Raw genomic sequence first — 16914 nt, 5'->3', positions numbered from 1 at the left:
GACACAATGGGAAAGACGGAGGGGGACACAGGTCTCTTCAAAAAATAAGAACAACCATATGAAACACATGGGCAGGAGAGCATCAGTCACTCCCTCCCCTCTTGACTCTTCCCTTGTCCCAAGAGAGCAGCTGCACTGCTGTTTGGCCAGGCAGATAAAAGCCACAATGGTCCCACTCTGGACGGAGCTGTGGCATTTTTGGGGGAGCCTTGGGCTTCCTCTCCCAGTGGGTCACTATCAAAAGATAGAGTTGCAATGGCTCTGCAGGAGAGGATCTCAATTTGCTCCTGACCTCCAGGATCCCTGCAGGCAGGCTGCCTTCCCCTTGGGGAGACTTTTTAGTAATACTGAGTTCATTTCCATGTCCACTCCAGAGGCTACAGCCTTTGGAGGGATGTTAAAGCAGCATGACAGAAGTTACCTCCCAATTTCCCATCTGCAGAGTGATGATGTGATGTTGGGGGAGGGTTTGTGGGTGTTTTTTTTTCTGTGTGTGTAAGTTTTTCTCCAGGGCAAAGGCAGAGGGGAAGCTGTGAAAAGGAGAGCTCCACCCAAATGTCTTGATGTCCCCAAAGCCAAGATTCCTCTGTAGTCTTTTCTTTTAACCCCTGGGGCTTTGTCGCTTTGTCCATAGATTTTGAAAGAGAAAGAAATGAGAGAGAGAGAGAGAGGAGCGCTGTTCAGGTGACTCTGCTTACAGCCGATCCAAACTTGCACTTGGTAAAGATGATGAACTTGAGTGAGGCACGACTTGGTTTATCCCTCCCAGGGTGTCCCTGGCAGGACAGTTCTCAGCTGTCTATGCTCATGAGGGTTATGACTTGTTCAAGTTTGTAGGCAAGTTTCTGTTTCCCAGCCTGGTCATCTTGATCAAGGGCTCCGAGAATCTGGAAAAGGACAGCGAAAAAAGTGATAGGAATTTTAGATTTTTACTCACTTTGTCCCATGGTCCTACAGAATTGCTCTTCCCCTCTCCAAGGCTCTTACCTCCTCGCTGTACTTGCCAACGTAGGAGTATATCTCCGAGAGTGCACTCATCGTGTTGAACTCGTTCATATGCATGCGAGACTGCTCAGCCAAGTATGCATTCATGTCCTGGTCACTAATTGCTGGCATTTTGGCAATGTCTGAATAGTACCTGAGAGACAGAGAAATGCAGGTGTTTCTTGAGGGGAGAGAGTAGGGAGTCAAGACATTAAAGACACCAAAAATAAGGAGAAAGAACACATTTAGCACTCTCAGGCTCTTCTGGTGCATGAATGACATACGTGGTCATGCTCTTCTTTTACAGCAAGGAAGGTGACTTAGCCAAAAGTGGAAATTACTGAAGCACTATTCCTGAATAGCAGACGTGTGTTTTATTCTCTCAACTCTTTTCTGAGGCTGAAGTCCCTAAGAGCATCCTGTATAATTTCTCCATGCCATCAAAGATGTAGACAGTACCTATTAATGCTGGATTCCTTTGTCAGGCTTTCAAGGCCTTGAGTCTTGCCTCTAGCCCCGCAGAGAAATCCCACTGATCTCAATGCCCACTGAGAACTCAGTATTCACTCCCATAGACCAAAAAAAACCCTTACATGCTTGCTTGCACCATCCACACTGGTAGATCTGCATCCATTGCTAACATCATCCCTGTCCCCCACTGAATCCAGTCTATCCCAGCAACTCCTCTGCTACTCAGCATCTCCCTTTTGTCCCAGATTTTAAGCTAGCCCGATGTCACATTTTGTGGCAACAGGCTTCAACATCCCCATCTCCACTCTGGGGAAAATCTGCTTCCCTTAGGAATCAACGCCATTCCCTTTGAGCGCAAGAGAAGTAGGGTTTTGTCTGTAGGATATGGATCCCCCACAACTATTGCCCATCAGGCTTCATCACCAGAGCAATGTCTCTTTAAGGAAGTTACTATTTTCGATGTCCTTCGTCCCCTGGGTAAAGCAGGTCTTGGAGGACAAGGTTTGCAGAAGGTAATCAGTCACTGTCACTCGCAGCTGTGCTCTGCTGTCAACTGGTTAATTAGACACCATCATTTACATTTTTAATTTCTGCAATTTGACATTTTGTGCACAAGGAAAAAAAAAAAAAGAAAGGAAAAAAAAAAAAGCCCATAGCTGCAGCAATCCACAATTTTATAATTAGGAGGCAGAGGGGACGGGGAGCCAAAAGAGCTGACAGGTGTCCTGTAAACAGCATTGAGACACCTGCTGAGATGGAGGCTGTTTTCTACTGCAGAGAAATTGGACACTGAAGTGCTGTATGATAAGGTTCCTTCAGACAGACAAGTGGGAAAATACTCTCTGCGACAGAGCAGGACAGGCAGCTGCCAAAGTCTCCTATGAAAGACAGCACAGTGCAAGAGCTCTGGGAGGAAACCCCCGCACACCAGAAGGCTCCAGTTTTGCCTCAGTCTGGTTTTGTGTGCCGTAGTCCCATCCTGATTTACTGCAACAGGTTGGTTGCATCTCGGATGCTACTCTGGTTTTGCAGAGAGGGGTTGAGGTAACCCTTGAGAGAGAAAGGGGTAGGAGGCAGAGGTCCTTCTCCCAGCTCTCTGCGTAGTCTTCTACCCTGATCGCTTCCAGAGCTAGGGTTTGGCTCATCATAAAAACTCATGCAAACCTCATTAACTTTACTGCAACTTCCAGTAAACACAACAACATTATTCTTCCTGGAGTCCTAGCATCTTGTCTTCTGGGCTCAGCACCAGACAAAAATCCTATTCTAACTCAGTCACATGGTCTCAACATTGGTCGCTCCCAGTACTCCAGTGATGAGTGGTCTGGGATTGATTTTGCTTTACATCCCACCTAACCCTCAATCCCTAAGGGGACCTGAACAGTTGTCTATGAGTAAAGCAGGCATCTAGAAACCCTGTGAGGACCTGTCCTGCAGAACTATCTCCAGGAGAAGATGGTGGGTAGGATAAATAAATATTTCTAGATCTTTGCCCAGAGAAAGATCTTAGTCCAAGAAAAACTCGAACAAGTCTCAGCGTCAGCAGCTGGACAAAGTCAGACCTGTGCTACATGGACTTCTGACAAGAGAAAGTGTCAGGAGTCAGTGGCATCCATGACACTGCAATTGGAGGCTCTTCAGAGCCAAAGTACAGCACTGAGAAACAAGAAGTCCTATGGCAAAAAACTGAGGTGTGTCTTGGCACATATAGAAAACTACATCCATGTGCAACCAGCAAAGTTCATGGACTTGTGAGGAAAAACAGTCTGCAATGCAGTGAAATGCATTGATTTATGGTGTCTAAGAAGAGCCCACAGAGAAGAGCCCAGCTCCTTATGAATATTGCATAGGCACCCTGCTGCTGGGCGAAATGAAAACTGAAGGGGATTACATCACAGCAGAAATAAATGAGGTTGGTGGAGGAAGGCAGCAGTACTGTGTTTTATTTGCCCGTCTGGCTCTGACAATCAGTGGAAATGATCACTTTCCTCTCAGGTTCTGCTCGTCATCAAATGGTGGCAGGATAGTGGGTGCAGGGATGTGACGCTTCTAAAAAGTGAAACGTGGACACAAGCATAGTCTGCTTCTCCAAGTTTCTCCCGCCTCCCTTTTACCTGCTACCAATGTTCTCCTAAATCTGTGACTCACAAGGGTCTGAAAGCCCCCTGGTCCTTTTCCAGCCCTGCAGAAATATTTTCCCAGCAGCATAACACTCCCATGACTCATCTGAATAATGAAAAGCAATACACAACGCTCCCTGGAGCAAAGGACAGGATGCAAGAATCTGAGTTTCAAGGCTTGGAGACCTCTCCAGCCATGACAGACTCTCAAGCTGTGATCTCAGTGTTCTGGGTACACGGGCCATTACCCATCACTAAAGTGTCCTGGTCTCCCCTAAACTCAATTCCCTGGCCATCACACATTTTGAGCAGTCATTTCCCATTAAGACTGCAAATGGAAATGTGTTTTGGGAGAAAAATAAAATAAAAAGAAGGGTAAAAAAGCATGTACCAATAATCAAATCTAGCTGCTAGTACAGGGAAAAGACATATAATATACTTCCATCAGAACTCTGCCATGGCCAAATGGCTTATTTATACAGAAGCGTTTCTAATGAAGCTATCATTGTGCTATCTAAAGAAATTATGAATGTGTATATTAAAGCATCCTAGCAGGGAGATGACAACATCCCTGCTGAGTCTTTCTTTACCTTCTATTTGAGCCCAGATCCTCAGAGATACTTAGGACCTCTCTTCCATTTGCATACCCCTAATGTCTTCAAAACCACTGTGAAGCTGTCACTGAACCCCAGAGGTCCTTACATTTTCACTGTTGGCATTTGCAAGGATGCCTGTGTGCAGCTTTCCTTCACCGCTGCAGCTGACAGCTCTCACTTAACAGCAAAACTCCAGGGGAGGATGTGAGGATTACTAGACCGTAGGATGTGACTTCATAGGTATCGTTACACAGCAACGCACCCCAGCCTGGCTTGACCAGGAGAGCCCATGAGATCATCCATTGCCACTATTGTCTGGGGAAGGATTTTGAACGCACCAGTATATAGTAGTGCTCCCTCTTACTCTCAGAAAATAATTGTTCTTGTTGCAGTCGCATCCTCCACTTTCCCTGGTTTGTCTTTATTTTGTTTTATTTTGGTTTGTTTTCCTAAAGAAAGCAACTTAACTGTGAGTTGAGAATACTCTTACTCTCCGTTTAGCCAGGGGTAAATGCTCTTGCTTTCCATACCAACCAGGAAAGGCTCCTTAGTGGAGCTGTTTCACAAGAACAACTGTGCCTGCTGCCACTCAGTAACTCATTAATTCATCAAAAGAGAAGAGAAAAGCCGTGTTGCCAGTGCTTCCTCTCCAGTCTGAAATTTTCCAGTGTGGCTGTGGTTTAGGCAGCTTAGCATGGAGCTAATTGCCTTCCAAAAGATCATTTTGTCATGGCTGTTGTTGTGCCGTCGCTGGGTTGGGACTGCACTCATTAATAATCATTTTAGCATATGAAAAGCTTGTAACGAATCCATGTGCTGCAGACGGCAGACGCAATTACAGCAATAACATAATTAGAGTTATGCAATAGCCGGCTGTATCCAGACCACTGGAGGAGGAAGAGATGTATGAAAGGGATATGGAGGACTGCTACAGCGGAGAAGGGCAGAAGGAGAGCTTGGGAACAACCTAGCAGCCAGCTTTTTTATGGGATGAAGTGAAGCAACACAAGGACATGCTGTTAGTTCTTCTGTTGACACCGCATGGTAGCTTTAGTTTGCTGGGAGGCATCTGAGCCGCAAAGCTCATGCTTGTGCTGATTCAGCCACAGGCAGCCGCAGGACTCTATTAGCCCAAGCTGATTCTATTTTGGAGAGAGGTTCAAGGCCAGGTTGTTGGACACCGAGTGGACTTTGGCAGTAACAGCCTGACAGCTAAGCAAAAGGTACTGGCCCCAAAGTTAGCAAAAGACCTCTCTGTTCCTCCAGAGATTTGCTTTGAAGAGCTTGAGGGAATTATTTTATCTGTGTATACATCCCCTAGCTAGGGCAATGATTTTATTTTCCATGTGTTTGTTTTTTCCTGCTGCTTTTCATCTTGGAGTAAATGGTAGAGAATGGGCGAGCAGCACTGAATCAGTGGCTGAAGAGTGAATTGGTGCACGGGTAGTCTCTCCAGGAGAAGAAGCCATTCAGTGTCATCTCTGCCACCTGCAGAGGATGTGTGGGTCTGAGGCTGTACCCTCTGTATAGACACATTTTCATCTTTCCTGTGGAAAACTGCACTATATAAGAGCAGCACGTTCCTGCGATGCGAAAATTTCAGGAGTATTTTTGGAGGCTAAATGTGAAGAAAGACAAGCGAACAGTCTTCAGGTACACTGAAAGTTGCAACAGAGAGGCAGGGAATGAGCCATACTCCGTGCCCCTGGGGATGCAAGGAGACAAAATGGGCTTTAATTACAGCCAGGGAGATTTTGGCTGGCCATCAGGGAAACCACTCTGAGGGGAAGGACAGGGAAGCACAGGAACGGATTGCCGGAGGAAAGCAGAGGCTCAGTCGTTAGAGGCATTTAAGAAAGAGGTAGAAAAGCATCTGTCAGGAAAGCTTTAGACAGAGCTGATCCTGCCTTGAGGCAGGAGCTGGTTGGGTTGATCTCCTGAGGCCCGTTCCAGCACCAGTTTTTATTATCTCTACTGACAACACCCTGCTACCTTGACCCTTCGTATGCTATATCTTGTGCCTTCTTTCTAGCAAAGAAAGAAGACACAGAAGACTGCATTTTTAAAAACAGAACTAGGATTTGCACCTGTCATTTGATGCTCTCTTTTAAAGCCTTTGGAGTCACCTCAGTGTTTCTGTTTAAAACCTCAATAATTTACAATGTTAAGGTACATGCAGCTTATAATCTTTATTGTACTAAACTAGTCCAATTTGTATTTCTTTCTAAAGTTAGCTGCAAAGTAGCCAACAGACACCACAAGCATTGAACTGTGAGAGACCATCTATTCACTACAGAGTCCTGGAACCACGGGCTGACAAGTTATGTAGGTTAGATCCTGAATTGGGACAGACTATCCATTCTGCCTATTCCAAACATACTCCTACAGTGTTTTCTGACAAGCTTAAGACCTCAACATCTAGATGCTAATGCCATGCCAATCATAGTTGCTTCAGGAAAAGGGAAGAGATGCGATCATGGACCCAGGACCTGGGTGTCAACAGCTACATCAGGTAGTGATTGTACTCAGGTTAACATAATACACTGCAGATGGTATAATTCTGAATCTCATGGATCAGGTCACTTTAATCCTCTTTTAGTCTCAAAGCTGGCAAGTTTATTTTGAATGGTCTTCACTGGAGGATTCTCAAGGTGTTAAGAATATTTGCAGTGTCTCCATTGACTTTCAGCTTTTCTTTGAGGGGTAATTTTTGATGCATAATAAACAGCTAAAAGGAGACCAAGTCCCTGCAGGGTTGAGAAAAAAGCACCGGTTCCTCTCCCTGTGGCACTGCAGGTATTTTGGACACCAGTGTGCAACGGAAAAATTCTTTGACTTCTGCTTTTTGTGCTCTGCCCCTTTTCAGTCTCCTACATCTCTGCCTCCATGCCAGGCTTCGGTAGGGTAACAACATATTGATTGTGATGCAGGCAATTAAACGGTGTTAATGAAGTTCAAACAAGTGTTATCATAAGCTTGGCAGCATGGAGAGAAATGAAAGGTCAGCCACAGCCCTTTGTCATCTTTTCAGTGTGGTGTTGAATACTAATGAGACAGTCCCAATTAGAACAGACTCCCCTTTGTATTGCTTGGGGATTGCATCAAATGCTCCCAAGTTCTCCAGATTTCTAGGCTCAAAGGGGACATTTGAAGTAAACTTGAAAAGATGCAGATCTGAAGCCGCTCTAATGTAAATTCAGCAAAGCCTATGGAGTTTTACTAACAGAAGTCAGATGAGAATCTGGTCTACCGTTCCCGTTCTTTTCCTCTTTTTTTCAATAGACTCATATAATGATAATTGAAAAGCCTCCACCTAGTTTTAGAACTACAGTCTGGCTCTTCATGGCTTCAACAAAAGCCAAATAGCCTGTCCCCATTTCCTGTGTTCATCCTCCAGCCTCAGTCAGGCCTCCTCTTCTGCCGCAGGAAACCCAAGTTGTGGCTGCACCTAGAGACTTTTTAGCCATGTGTTTTCACAGTGAATGAGCCCTGGGTGTATAATTTGAATGTTGAATCAGGTTTTCCCAAAAGTCGGGATTTCTCAGCAGGTTTGTTTCAGCAGGCAGAGTCCACCTCTGCTTTCAGTGGTGATAAAAAAAGACTGTTGAAATCAAGCTCCCAGTTGACTACCACATGGAGGTAGACCATTGATCAGGTCAGAATCTGTAGCTATTCCCTTCCTAGCCTCTGAAGAGGTAGAAAACTGATCTTTGAAGTATTGGAGGTATGTACTTTCACCCACACCTGATTCTTGTGCCAAGGTCATTCCCTGCTTTGAGTTTTGTGAGTCCTAAAGGCACACTCCACACTGAAAAACCAGGAGTTGCAAAGGGAAGGCTTGGAGTAACCCAGCTCAGCTTACCATTTCAACAGACCTGTTAAAAGCCTCTCTTTAGTCCAGAATGCCTTCAAGTAGGGTTGCAAACTACCACTGCCTAATTGCCTTCTAATAGATTCTTCTTCATCAAAGAAGTTCATTTGATTTCAGGTTCTTCTGATTTACTCAACTGCTTCTTAAAATTCCCGACTGAAAATCTTTTTTATCTTATGATTCGCTCTTTGAAGAAGTCTAGTGCTCTTGAAGGATGCTGTCTCCAGCTGATGCTGACTACAGAAATAGCTCCAACCAGTACTGGAAGCCATTGGATTTGGAATAACTCCCTCAAGTTACAGTTGTGGAATGGAAAAAAGGAATTAATTAACACATGGTAGAATTGAAATTATATTCTATTCATCCTTGATATGTTTTTCCTTTGATCTACCACAGCATCCAGGTGCCACTGCCTTGAGTCTGTGGAACTGACACACAAAAATATAAGCAGAGCAGAAGCTCTAACCATATTCCAAAACCTGCAGCGTCCCCTTGGGCTTCAGTTCAAGTTGTCAGACATCGGTGCGGATAACAACCCAGCACATGCTGGGCACAAAAATCCAGTGCTCTTTACAAGCAGCAGGAAGTGTTATGTACCTCGTTTGCAAGCCCAGTTGTTTGGGAAAACTTCTAGGGAAATGCAGCACCTATTGCTGAAGATCTCTGGGCAACAGGATTTAGCTCTAAAAAGTTGTAAAGTGAAATCAATACCGGCAAAAAAAAATTTTTTTTTTTTTAAAAAAAGGAAACTGCAGCCTTCTGTTTATCCAGGGGGAAAAAAAAAAAAAAAGTGTTGCATGAGGAAATATCCTATTTTCCACCTATTCAGTTTGTCATTCAAATGTATACTATCTCCAAAGATAAAAATCTACCAGGGTCATATGTAAAACAAAGTATTTGTCTGCAGAAACCAACCACACACTACACGCAAGGTTGCTAAAGCATCACTAGAGTATGGCACCTTTGGGTCACTGTTGGTTCAAATCTGATTTCTAAGTGAATGTCAAACATTTCTTTCTACCTATCCAGGTCAATTCAGTAATCAACCTCAATATGTACTAAGAAACTTGGACACAGTACCAGAAGTAGGTCATAATTAAGCAAGGTAGCTTGTAAGAGCCTTACAGGTTGCCTAGAAACGACATTTGCAGAAGTGTTTAACCACATCTAAAAATAATTGTCCAGACAAATCAGAGACCAATGGGAGCATTATTGTAAAAAAATGTCACCTCATGCTGACTAGGGCACAGAGCTCTTTGATCAGCTGTGCTGTCCTTTCACAAAATAAGAGAAAAATGTTCCCACCAAAGGAAAGAGAGTGGTTTACAGCACAGTGTGCCTATAGTAGAAGAGGTCTCGTATAAACTGCATGACATGGTGTCAATTTTAGAGAAAGCCTATGAACTCATCCAGACAAATCGTTGCTTAAAACTGGATGGCATTGCACAGGAATGATCTGTAAGATAAACCTAACTTTGTCTTTACAGAGTAGTAATCATTCTCTATCTGTGCAGTTCCCAAACCTGTCAATAAAGCCAAGCAAGCATGGATATTGGAAAACAAAGCACAGATCAACTTCTGCAAGGCTTGCTCCAGCAGACAGGCTCCTGATGAACGGAGTGCGAGATGTGCTACTTGCTTCTCCTGCAGAAAATCTTAGAGAAACTGAAGGCCCTAGGTACTGCAGAAATAGTTGTCTTGGTTGTATTCCTGGCAGAGTAGGTTTGCCAGACACCAGCCTCCAGTGCAGTAGATTGAACAGTACAGCTACAGGTCTTGCATGTGTCTAAAACACTTGGAAAGACCTCTGGCCTTTCAGAAAATATCTGCAGAGCTTCAGTCACCAGCTTGTCAATCTTATGGTGTCTCATTCAAAGCACAGAACAGTCTCCGAGGAAAACTACTGGACTCAGAATAAGGTGAGATAATTGTATGACCCTTGGGATCTAGGCAGCGCGGGGACTGATGCTCAGAACAGCAAACCACTTCTGGTCTCTCTGGAAAGACTTAGAATTCCATGCAATTCACAGGGCTCAGACACATCACCTCCCCTTCCTTCCTCCCTCTATCACTTCTCAACAGTTTCTCCTCAAGAGAAACAATGATGGCAAACACCTTCAGTTCACACCTCTAATTAAATTTCCATCTCTGCTGCAAGGCATGTGGGAACATAAGGCTAACATGGAGCTTTCTACTTAGGCAATAAACAAATTAAGAAAGCTACCAAAAGCAATGCTGATGATGCCTCCTACCTCCATCCATGAAGCAAGGCCTCATTGTATCACTTGCTTATGTCATTCCTATTTGTAGAGCTAAAACTCACCTTTCCACCCAGTTCTTGTAGCTGGGGATGTCCTTGGCATAGAGAAGCTTGTTGGAGGGTGAGTCTTTGCCCAGACGGTGCTCTGAGGTCGAACAGGAGTCCATGAAAGTCTGAGCCACAACGGAGAGGCAGGCATCTGTGATGCTGTTCTTGTGGATGTCAAAGACAAACTGCGGATTCTTGATCATATTAACCCAGAACCGTAGCGGCAGGCTGCGAGAGGAGTGGGAGGGGTGGAAGAGGTGAGTCAGTCAGTGCATGGTTCACAGGCTTTGTTGCATGAGGTTACAATGGTAACTGGTGGATGGGAATCAAAGATCACGATGTGATTCTGGAATAAGCTTTGATATACAATAAATTCCTCCCCTACAGGACTCTAGGGATGGCAGTGGCATCACCTCAGGAGTATTTTTTGTCCCTGTTGTCCTTACAATACAGATTTTGTCACTCTTAAGGTCAATGCTATCTTATTGAAGTTGCACATAAATTATAGTATAATTAAGGTGATGAAAATGACTCCTAGCTTTTCTATGTTAGCGTGCAATGCAAAGTTCTGCCTATCAGCAGCTTCATCACGTGAGAATACGCATCACATCAGCAAAACTTGTGGTAAACACAAGTCGCTGGGGCACTTGGCATGTACTGACACACTGCACAGCTTCAGCCTAAGCGTGTGTATGATCCCAGCACACTGGGCATGAAGCAATCCTTACATGACAGAGAAAACACTGGTGCCTCAAGGAAAAAAAAAGAAGACTGAGGAACAAGTATTGAAACCTTTGAAATGAAAATTGATCTGCCCTAACCAAGGAAATGTTATTCCAATCTTTTTTTCCCCCCATTTTCTCAGAAGAGCAGTTCATTTGTGTGAGATGCCCTGAGGTATCTACCTCTAGCCTTTGCCTCAAGCCTTTTTGTGTCAGGGAAAATGCATTCATATGATCGTGGCCTAGGAGATGAGATGTGTCACTGATCACAGAGTTAGACTCTTGTCTCTCTGTCAGGTAGACTGTTAAGTCTACCTTCACTGTCTGCACCTTCCCAAGAGGAAGTTTTTCTTCACCTGATGTTCAGTCTAAACTCTCCAGTTCCTAAGTTCTTTTCCTTTGCTCGTTACCCCCATGTATTCACAGCTCCATAAAAGATTCGTTTCCAAGTCTGATACATTTTGAGTAGCAGCAGGCAGTTTAGCATGTCCTGACAGAAGGATGACACCACCTTTTCCTAAACCACTGTGTGTTCTCCTGAGCCAGCAAAAGCATAGGGGAAACGTAAGGAGAGACCCGCACAGGTGATCCTATCAGCCAAGTTCAGGAGAAGTGGTAGATGCTGGCAATGAGACCTGACGGAGTTGTGGGAGGGAAATATTTTAGGCTGGTAATGGAGTTTCTTGCGTTGAGGGATGAAGTAGATGAGTGAACTGTGCAGAACTTCTTCTGCAGCTGTTTGGACGGCAAACGCAGCCACAGTGAAGACGAGCTGCGGGGAGGGGCTGGGGGGACGATGTCCCTAGCTGGAAATAATGAAGCCTGTGATGTGACTTTGAGTTAATTTAATCTGATTGAACAGATTTCTTCATACTGCCCCTTTTCCAACATACACACACACTCTGCCTTCCCCCCTCCCCCCTTAAATAAACCTCCTGCTCATTTAGCCTGAGTGGCTGCAATCAGCCCTAGATTAGTGCCGCAGATAATGTTAATAATATGCTAATGTTTCATTAGTTGAAAGCCTCTTTGGTGCATGGGGTTTCTTTTTTTATGTCACTGCGCTGTGACGATCTGCCATCAGCATGGCTGGTAAAAGGAAAAAAAAAATGCATGAGCTGGGAGCCCCATGGCTCTCCTCTGCTGTTCCTTTTATAGTCCCTGTGTTTGCACAGGAGAAGGGGAGGGAGCGATTCCCCAGGGAACTCTTTCCAACAGGGAGACTCAGCGGAGAGGAGCCGCAGAGATCTTTTCTCTCCACCAATCCTGGCTTTTCCCTGCTGTGCCATTACTTGTAGGAAGAGGGGCTGCTGCTTGGCAGCTAGAGCAGGGGGCTGATGTCAGATTTTGTCACTCACTCTGAGGGAGATGCACATCCAGCTCCAGACCTCTTAAGTGCTTAGTACAGTCTGAGACTCTCTCCTGGGCTCCAGCTGCCAGCCCAAGAGGGTACAAGTCTCCTGTGGGTGCTGCACATCCCCTGCGGATGTCTGGGATACCTTCAAACATCTCAAATAGCACTAAATGCCTATGGGTGGGCAAACAAATGGAGCTCTAGCCCCCCTCTGACAACACTGGGAATTCAAACACCCAGTCTAGATGAAGATAGTGGTGCTGAATCCTCTCCCATGCCTCCCTAGACATTCTTATGGGCCTGGGCACTGCAGCAGTTAGACATTTCATCATTTTTCCTCTTATATCCTCACGATTTCCTGCAGAAATATTGCCATCTTCATGTAATACAGGGCAAACTAGGACCTGTTTAGCCAAAGTGCTCCATCTTTGAGAGCATCCTTTGGATTCTGGGATCTTCTGATTTCTCCATGGGCTTGAGAGTATTGAGCCTGTTGCTGTGAACCCCACACTGAACCCCACGCCAGATCTCAAACCATATGTCCCTCTCCTTCCAGTCTAGGACCTGGTTCTGGACTCTACTGGGGTGTCTCACTCACCAATTGCTCTTCCAGGTGTGCCGCACATGGGGGTCATGGATGTTGTGCTTGTCAGCCTGCTCATCCAGGAAGTCAAACATGTATTTGATAGCCAGTGGAAGCGCACTGCCACGGTGAGCAGTGCTGAAGATGGTCTCAAAGAGGTCATCAACAAATTTCTGGAGGGTGCCCTGTTAGGAGAAGGAAGGAGAGAAGAATGTGAGATACCAAGTGGGAAGAGGATATTGAATTTTGGTACTCAGCTGAAAGCAGAGCATGTCTGTGAATCAGGCCCAGAAAGTGTGATTGAAAAGTGGGAGACATCTAATAGCTGCTAAATGTGATGAGTTGGAAATTTCAATACAGCTGTCTTTAAGCAGGCATGTGCATCTTCACAATATTTGCTACATCTGGTTAGCAGTGAGATGATGCAGGTCAAGATGTTACCTGTCCTCTCTGCTGCTAGCACTCCCTGCCAGGGAGAGCAGCTGGGCTGTGGTGGGATACCTTGCCCCATCTCAGGTATACAGTGATGGAGAGACCCAGATACATTCCCACTGAAATTTCTCTCCTCTGAGTCCTATCCTCAACTACTTTAGTGCATGTATGAGAAAAAAAAAAAAAAAAAAAAACCCTAGTTATTTTCTATGCTGGCTTTCATCCAGGGCCAATTCTTAAGCTGGGAGTAGAAGTCAGATGACTGTAGAGCAGAGCAGAAGGTGTCATTGAGACAAATGGGACAAGAGTGCCTGCCGAGAGATAGCTGGTTTATATGCGTGAGTAGTATAATAAATAACACAAATCCCCAAGAAGCCTCCTCATTTTTTACGTTGGCATGGGACTGATGCAGACCCTTGAAGCGATTCATGGATGTGTCAGGTACTGCTCTGCAGACCTCAGTAGTGTCCGCTGCAGACACTGCAGAGGTCTCATGCTCCTCTGGGATGAGAATCCCAGATCCTGTGCTTGGAGGACCACCACTCTGGACAAGCCAGTGAGGACAGTTGACCTTTAGAAAGAAGATGAAGAGCTGGAGGACCAGAGGGTGACCAGGCTTGGAGAAGAGGGCAGTTAAGTAGCTGTGATAACCCAATGAGCTGCAGGCTGAGTTTGGGGGCGAATCAGGCAAGGCATTGATTTCCCTGATGAACGGGGAGTTCTAGCCCACATTTGATCCTCTGCTCTGCCACCAGAGCTTCGTAGGTGCTTATATGTGAATAAACCGTATGGCTGCTAAAATCAAAAAGCAATCAAATCTCCGACAAACATTTCCTGATACGCACAATTTTCTTTTCTGAAAAATAAAACCCTTGCCTTTCTCCGCAGACTCAGGAAATAAATTGTCCTGACTAGAAACAAAGTGCCAGGTTCCACCAGAGTGGCTCAAGCTTACACAGTGCTAACAAATACTTAATTAGAAAACTGGTGTCTCTTGGTGATTCACCACTTGATTTATTCTTTGGGAAACAAACAGAGGTACCTTTTGCTTGGGTGAGCTCCTATCGGGTGAATAAGGCCCTGCAGCACATGTCTGACTTGGAAAGGGACCCCAAGGGGAAATCTTGTTGGTCTGACATGAAAGAGCTGCCCTCAGGGTCAGTTTCTGGAGGGAATTAGTTCTCTACATGCTCACCCACACTAACACAAAGAAAACCTCTGAGGCTTTTAGGCAAGAGACTCCAGGTCTCAGAGGTCAGGGATTTACCAGAATAAAAATAATTGTCAGTTTAACCAAGTATTCCCTAGGATTGTATTACCAGCAATTGCTCTCTCTCCTCTTTCCTCCCTCAAATGGTCACAATGAGAAAATAAAATCACTCAGCCCAAGAGGGGAAACAACAAACCCCCAGCCTTTCTACGCTCTCTGTTGCTGTGCAAGTTTTGCAGCTGCTTTCCTGCTGTTTCCACAGAAAAACACCCGAGTGCTGAGTTTGTGATCCGGAACAGAAAGCAAAAGCGATTGAGTGGTGGGGTAGGGCACGTATCCCCAGACAGCACTGGTAAATCAGCACCGGTCCAATGCTTACTGCTTTACAGCTGGGGCCGGAGCCCTGGGGAAGATCATTTTCTTTTCTATTTTATGATCCGTAAAAGCATCTTGATGCCAGGGAGCTGGGCACGTACCAGGGGCTAAAGACAAAGCCACTTTATCTCCGAATCTCACTGTAATGTAGACAGCCTGAGTGAGGCTGCAGGGAGTCAGACATCAGAGGCAAAGTGAGTTGAGCAACAAATGTGCAGGTAAAACTGTGTGGTAGGGCTTAAGCACGTGATGGAGACCTGTCTGATGGGCAAATTCAGTTGGCATTTGTATGAACACATGAAATTGTGTTTGTGCCTATAAACATCCTGGCAAGAAAGTATAATAGTAAAAATTTCAGAGAAGGGAGGAAGGTTGGACTGTTTGATCACTCAGAACAGGGTGAGATAACATTCTGACGAGCTGTACCTGAGCCACAGCTAGCCTGCAGTTTCCACTTCTGGGATGCAGTGAGACAACTCTTCTGTTAGAGGGATTTGGGCACAGAGATGCTCTGTGCTGCAAGAGGATGGCAGAACCGCAAAGGGAGCCTTTTCTCTGATTATACTGCCTTCCTCCCCGCCTGCCCCAGTCCCTGCTGGGGAGCAAAAGACAGTTGTTCCAGCTTCTTCATTAATGCCAAGGAGACCACCATCCACAGGGTGGAAAAGCAAAGAAAAGTAAATTCAGACAACCGCTTTTGCCCTTGCTTTTGTGAAGCCTTTACAAATGAGTTAGGTGGAAGGCAGTTTCAGTTAGAGATGAAAGAAAGTGAAAGGTCTGAGAGCTTTTGTCAACCCCAGACCAAGCCAGCTCCAGCAAGAATCAGCCATGCCCTTCGCAGGGAAGGGACAGCATGGTGGTGAGTTCTTTCTATGCAGTTCTTTCTGTGCAGATGGTGACAATTAAGCCACTTTCTGTTGCTGTAATGGAGCCAAAGTCCACTGGAGGAAGTCATCAGCACAAGAGTCTTCTTGGGCCCAGGGGAAAGGTGGAGAAGAAGGACTTCTATCACAAAAGTCAGGGTTCTGTGGCATAGGAGCCAATTTCAGACTGTGAGGCATGACACGTCCTTGGAATCTGATCTGGGCACATTTACTCCCTGGCCATTCATTTGCTCAATTTTGGTACAAGCTACAAGCTAGTATAATCAACAGCCCAAACATATCCCTACCCCTGTGATGACTTTCTCCACCAGTCTCATGGCCCTGGCTTCTTTACTCCTCTTTGTTTGCCAATGTCCCTTTTCTGACTCTGCTTTCTAAATTCAAGATCCTTCCCTCCATGCTTGGAGCAGTCTTCTTGCTCTGTTTTCCTTCTCTCTTTATCCCCCTTTGTCATCTTTTGAGCAGTCCCTCATTTCTTGTAGGATAGAAGTTCCAGCCTTTAAAACTCCATTTCTCACTCTTTTCCCCACCCCCACCATGTACCTTGGTGGCAAGTAGCCTTGTCAGATAGATCTCAGAAACCATCTTGCTGCCCCGGTCACCCTCTTTTTGGTCACCATGCTCATGGTTCTTCACCAAGTGCCACATCTTGACTCCACTCTCAAGGTCAGGGGTGATCATGGGGGTACGAGAACGGAGGCTATCTGGGCTGCCTGTGTAACGGATCATGTTTTCTGCAAAGAGAGACAGAATCATAGAATCATAGAATCATTAAGATTGGAAAAGACCTCCAAGATCATCAAATCCAACCGTCAACCTAACACCACCATGCCTACTAAACCATGTCCTAGAGTGCCATATCTACACGTTCTTTGAACACCTCCAGGGATGGTGACTCCACCATTTCCTTGGGCAGCCTGTTCCAGTGCCTGACCACTCTTTCAGCAAAGAAGTGTTTCCTAACATCCAATCTAAACCTCCTCTGCCACAACCTGAGGCCATTT

At 45.4% G+C, this 16914-nt stretch overlaps 1 protein-coding gene across 1 annotated transcript in view; it reads right to left on the bottom strand.

Moving 5' to 3' along the window:
• Positions 1 to 791: 791 nt before the first annotated feature.
• Positions 792 to 16914, bottom strand: part of PLXNA4 (plexin A4) — a 414876-nt gene continuing 398753 nt past the window's right edge. The window contains exons 27-31 of the mRNA XM_086744556.1: positions 16454 to 16644; positions 13025 to 13194; positions 10366 to 10578; positions 988 to 1138; positions 792 to 887 (exon numbers count right to left, since the gene is read on the bottom strand). Coding sequence (XP_086600682.1) covers positions 792 to 887; positions 988 to 1138; positions 10366 to 10578; positions 13025 to 13194; positions 16454 to 16644 — 821 coding nt within the window. The remainder of the gene's footprint in view (positions 888 to 987; positions 1139 to 10365; positions 10579 to 13024; positions 13195 to 16453; positions 16645 to 16914) is intronic.

This window comes from Chlamydotis macqueenii, chromosome 1 (assembly GCF_036417535.1).
Source record: "Chlamydotis macqueenii isolate bChlMac1 chromosome 1, bChlMac1.mat, whole genome shotgun sequence".
Lineage (NCBI taxonomy): Eukaryota > Metazoa > Chordata > Aves > Otidiformes > Otididae > Chlamydotis > Chlamydotis macqueenii.
This window is presented reverse-complemented; position numbering and strand designations above follow the sequence as displayed.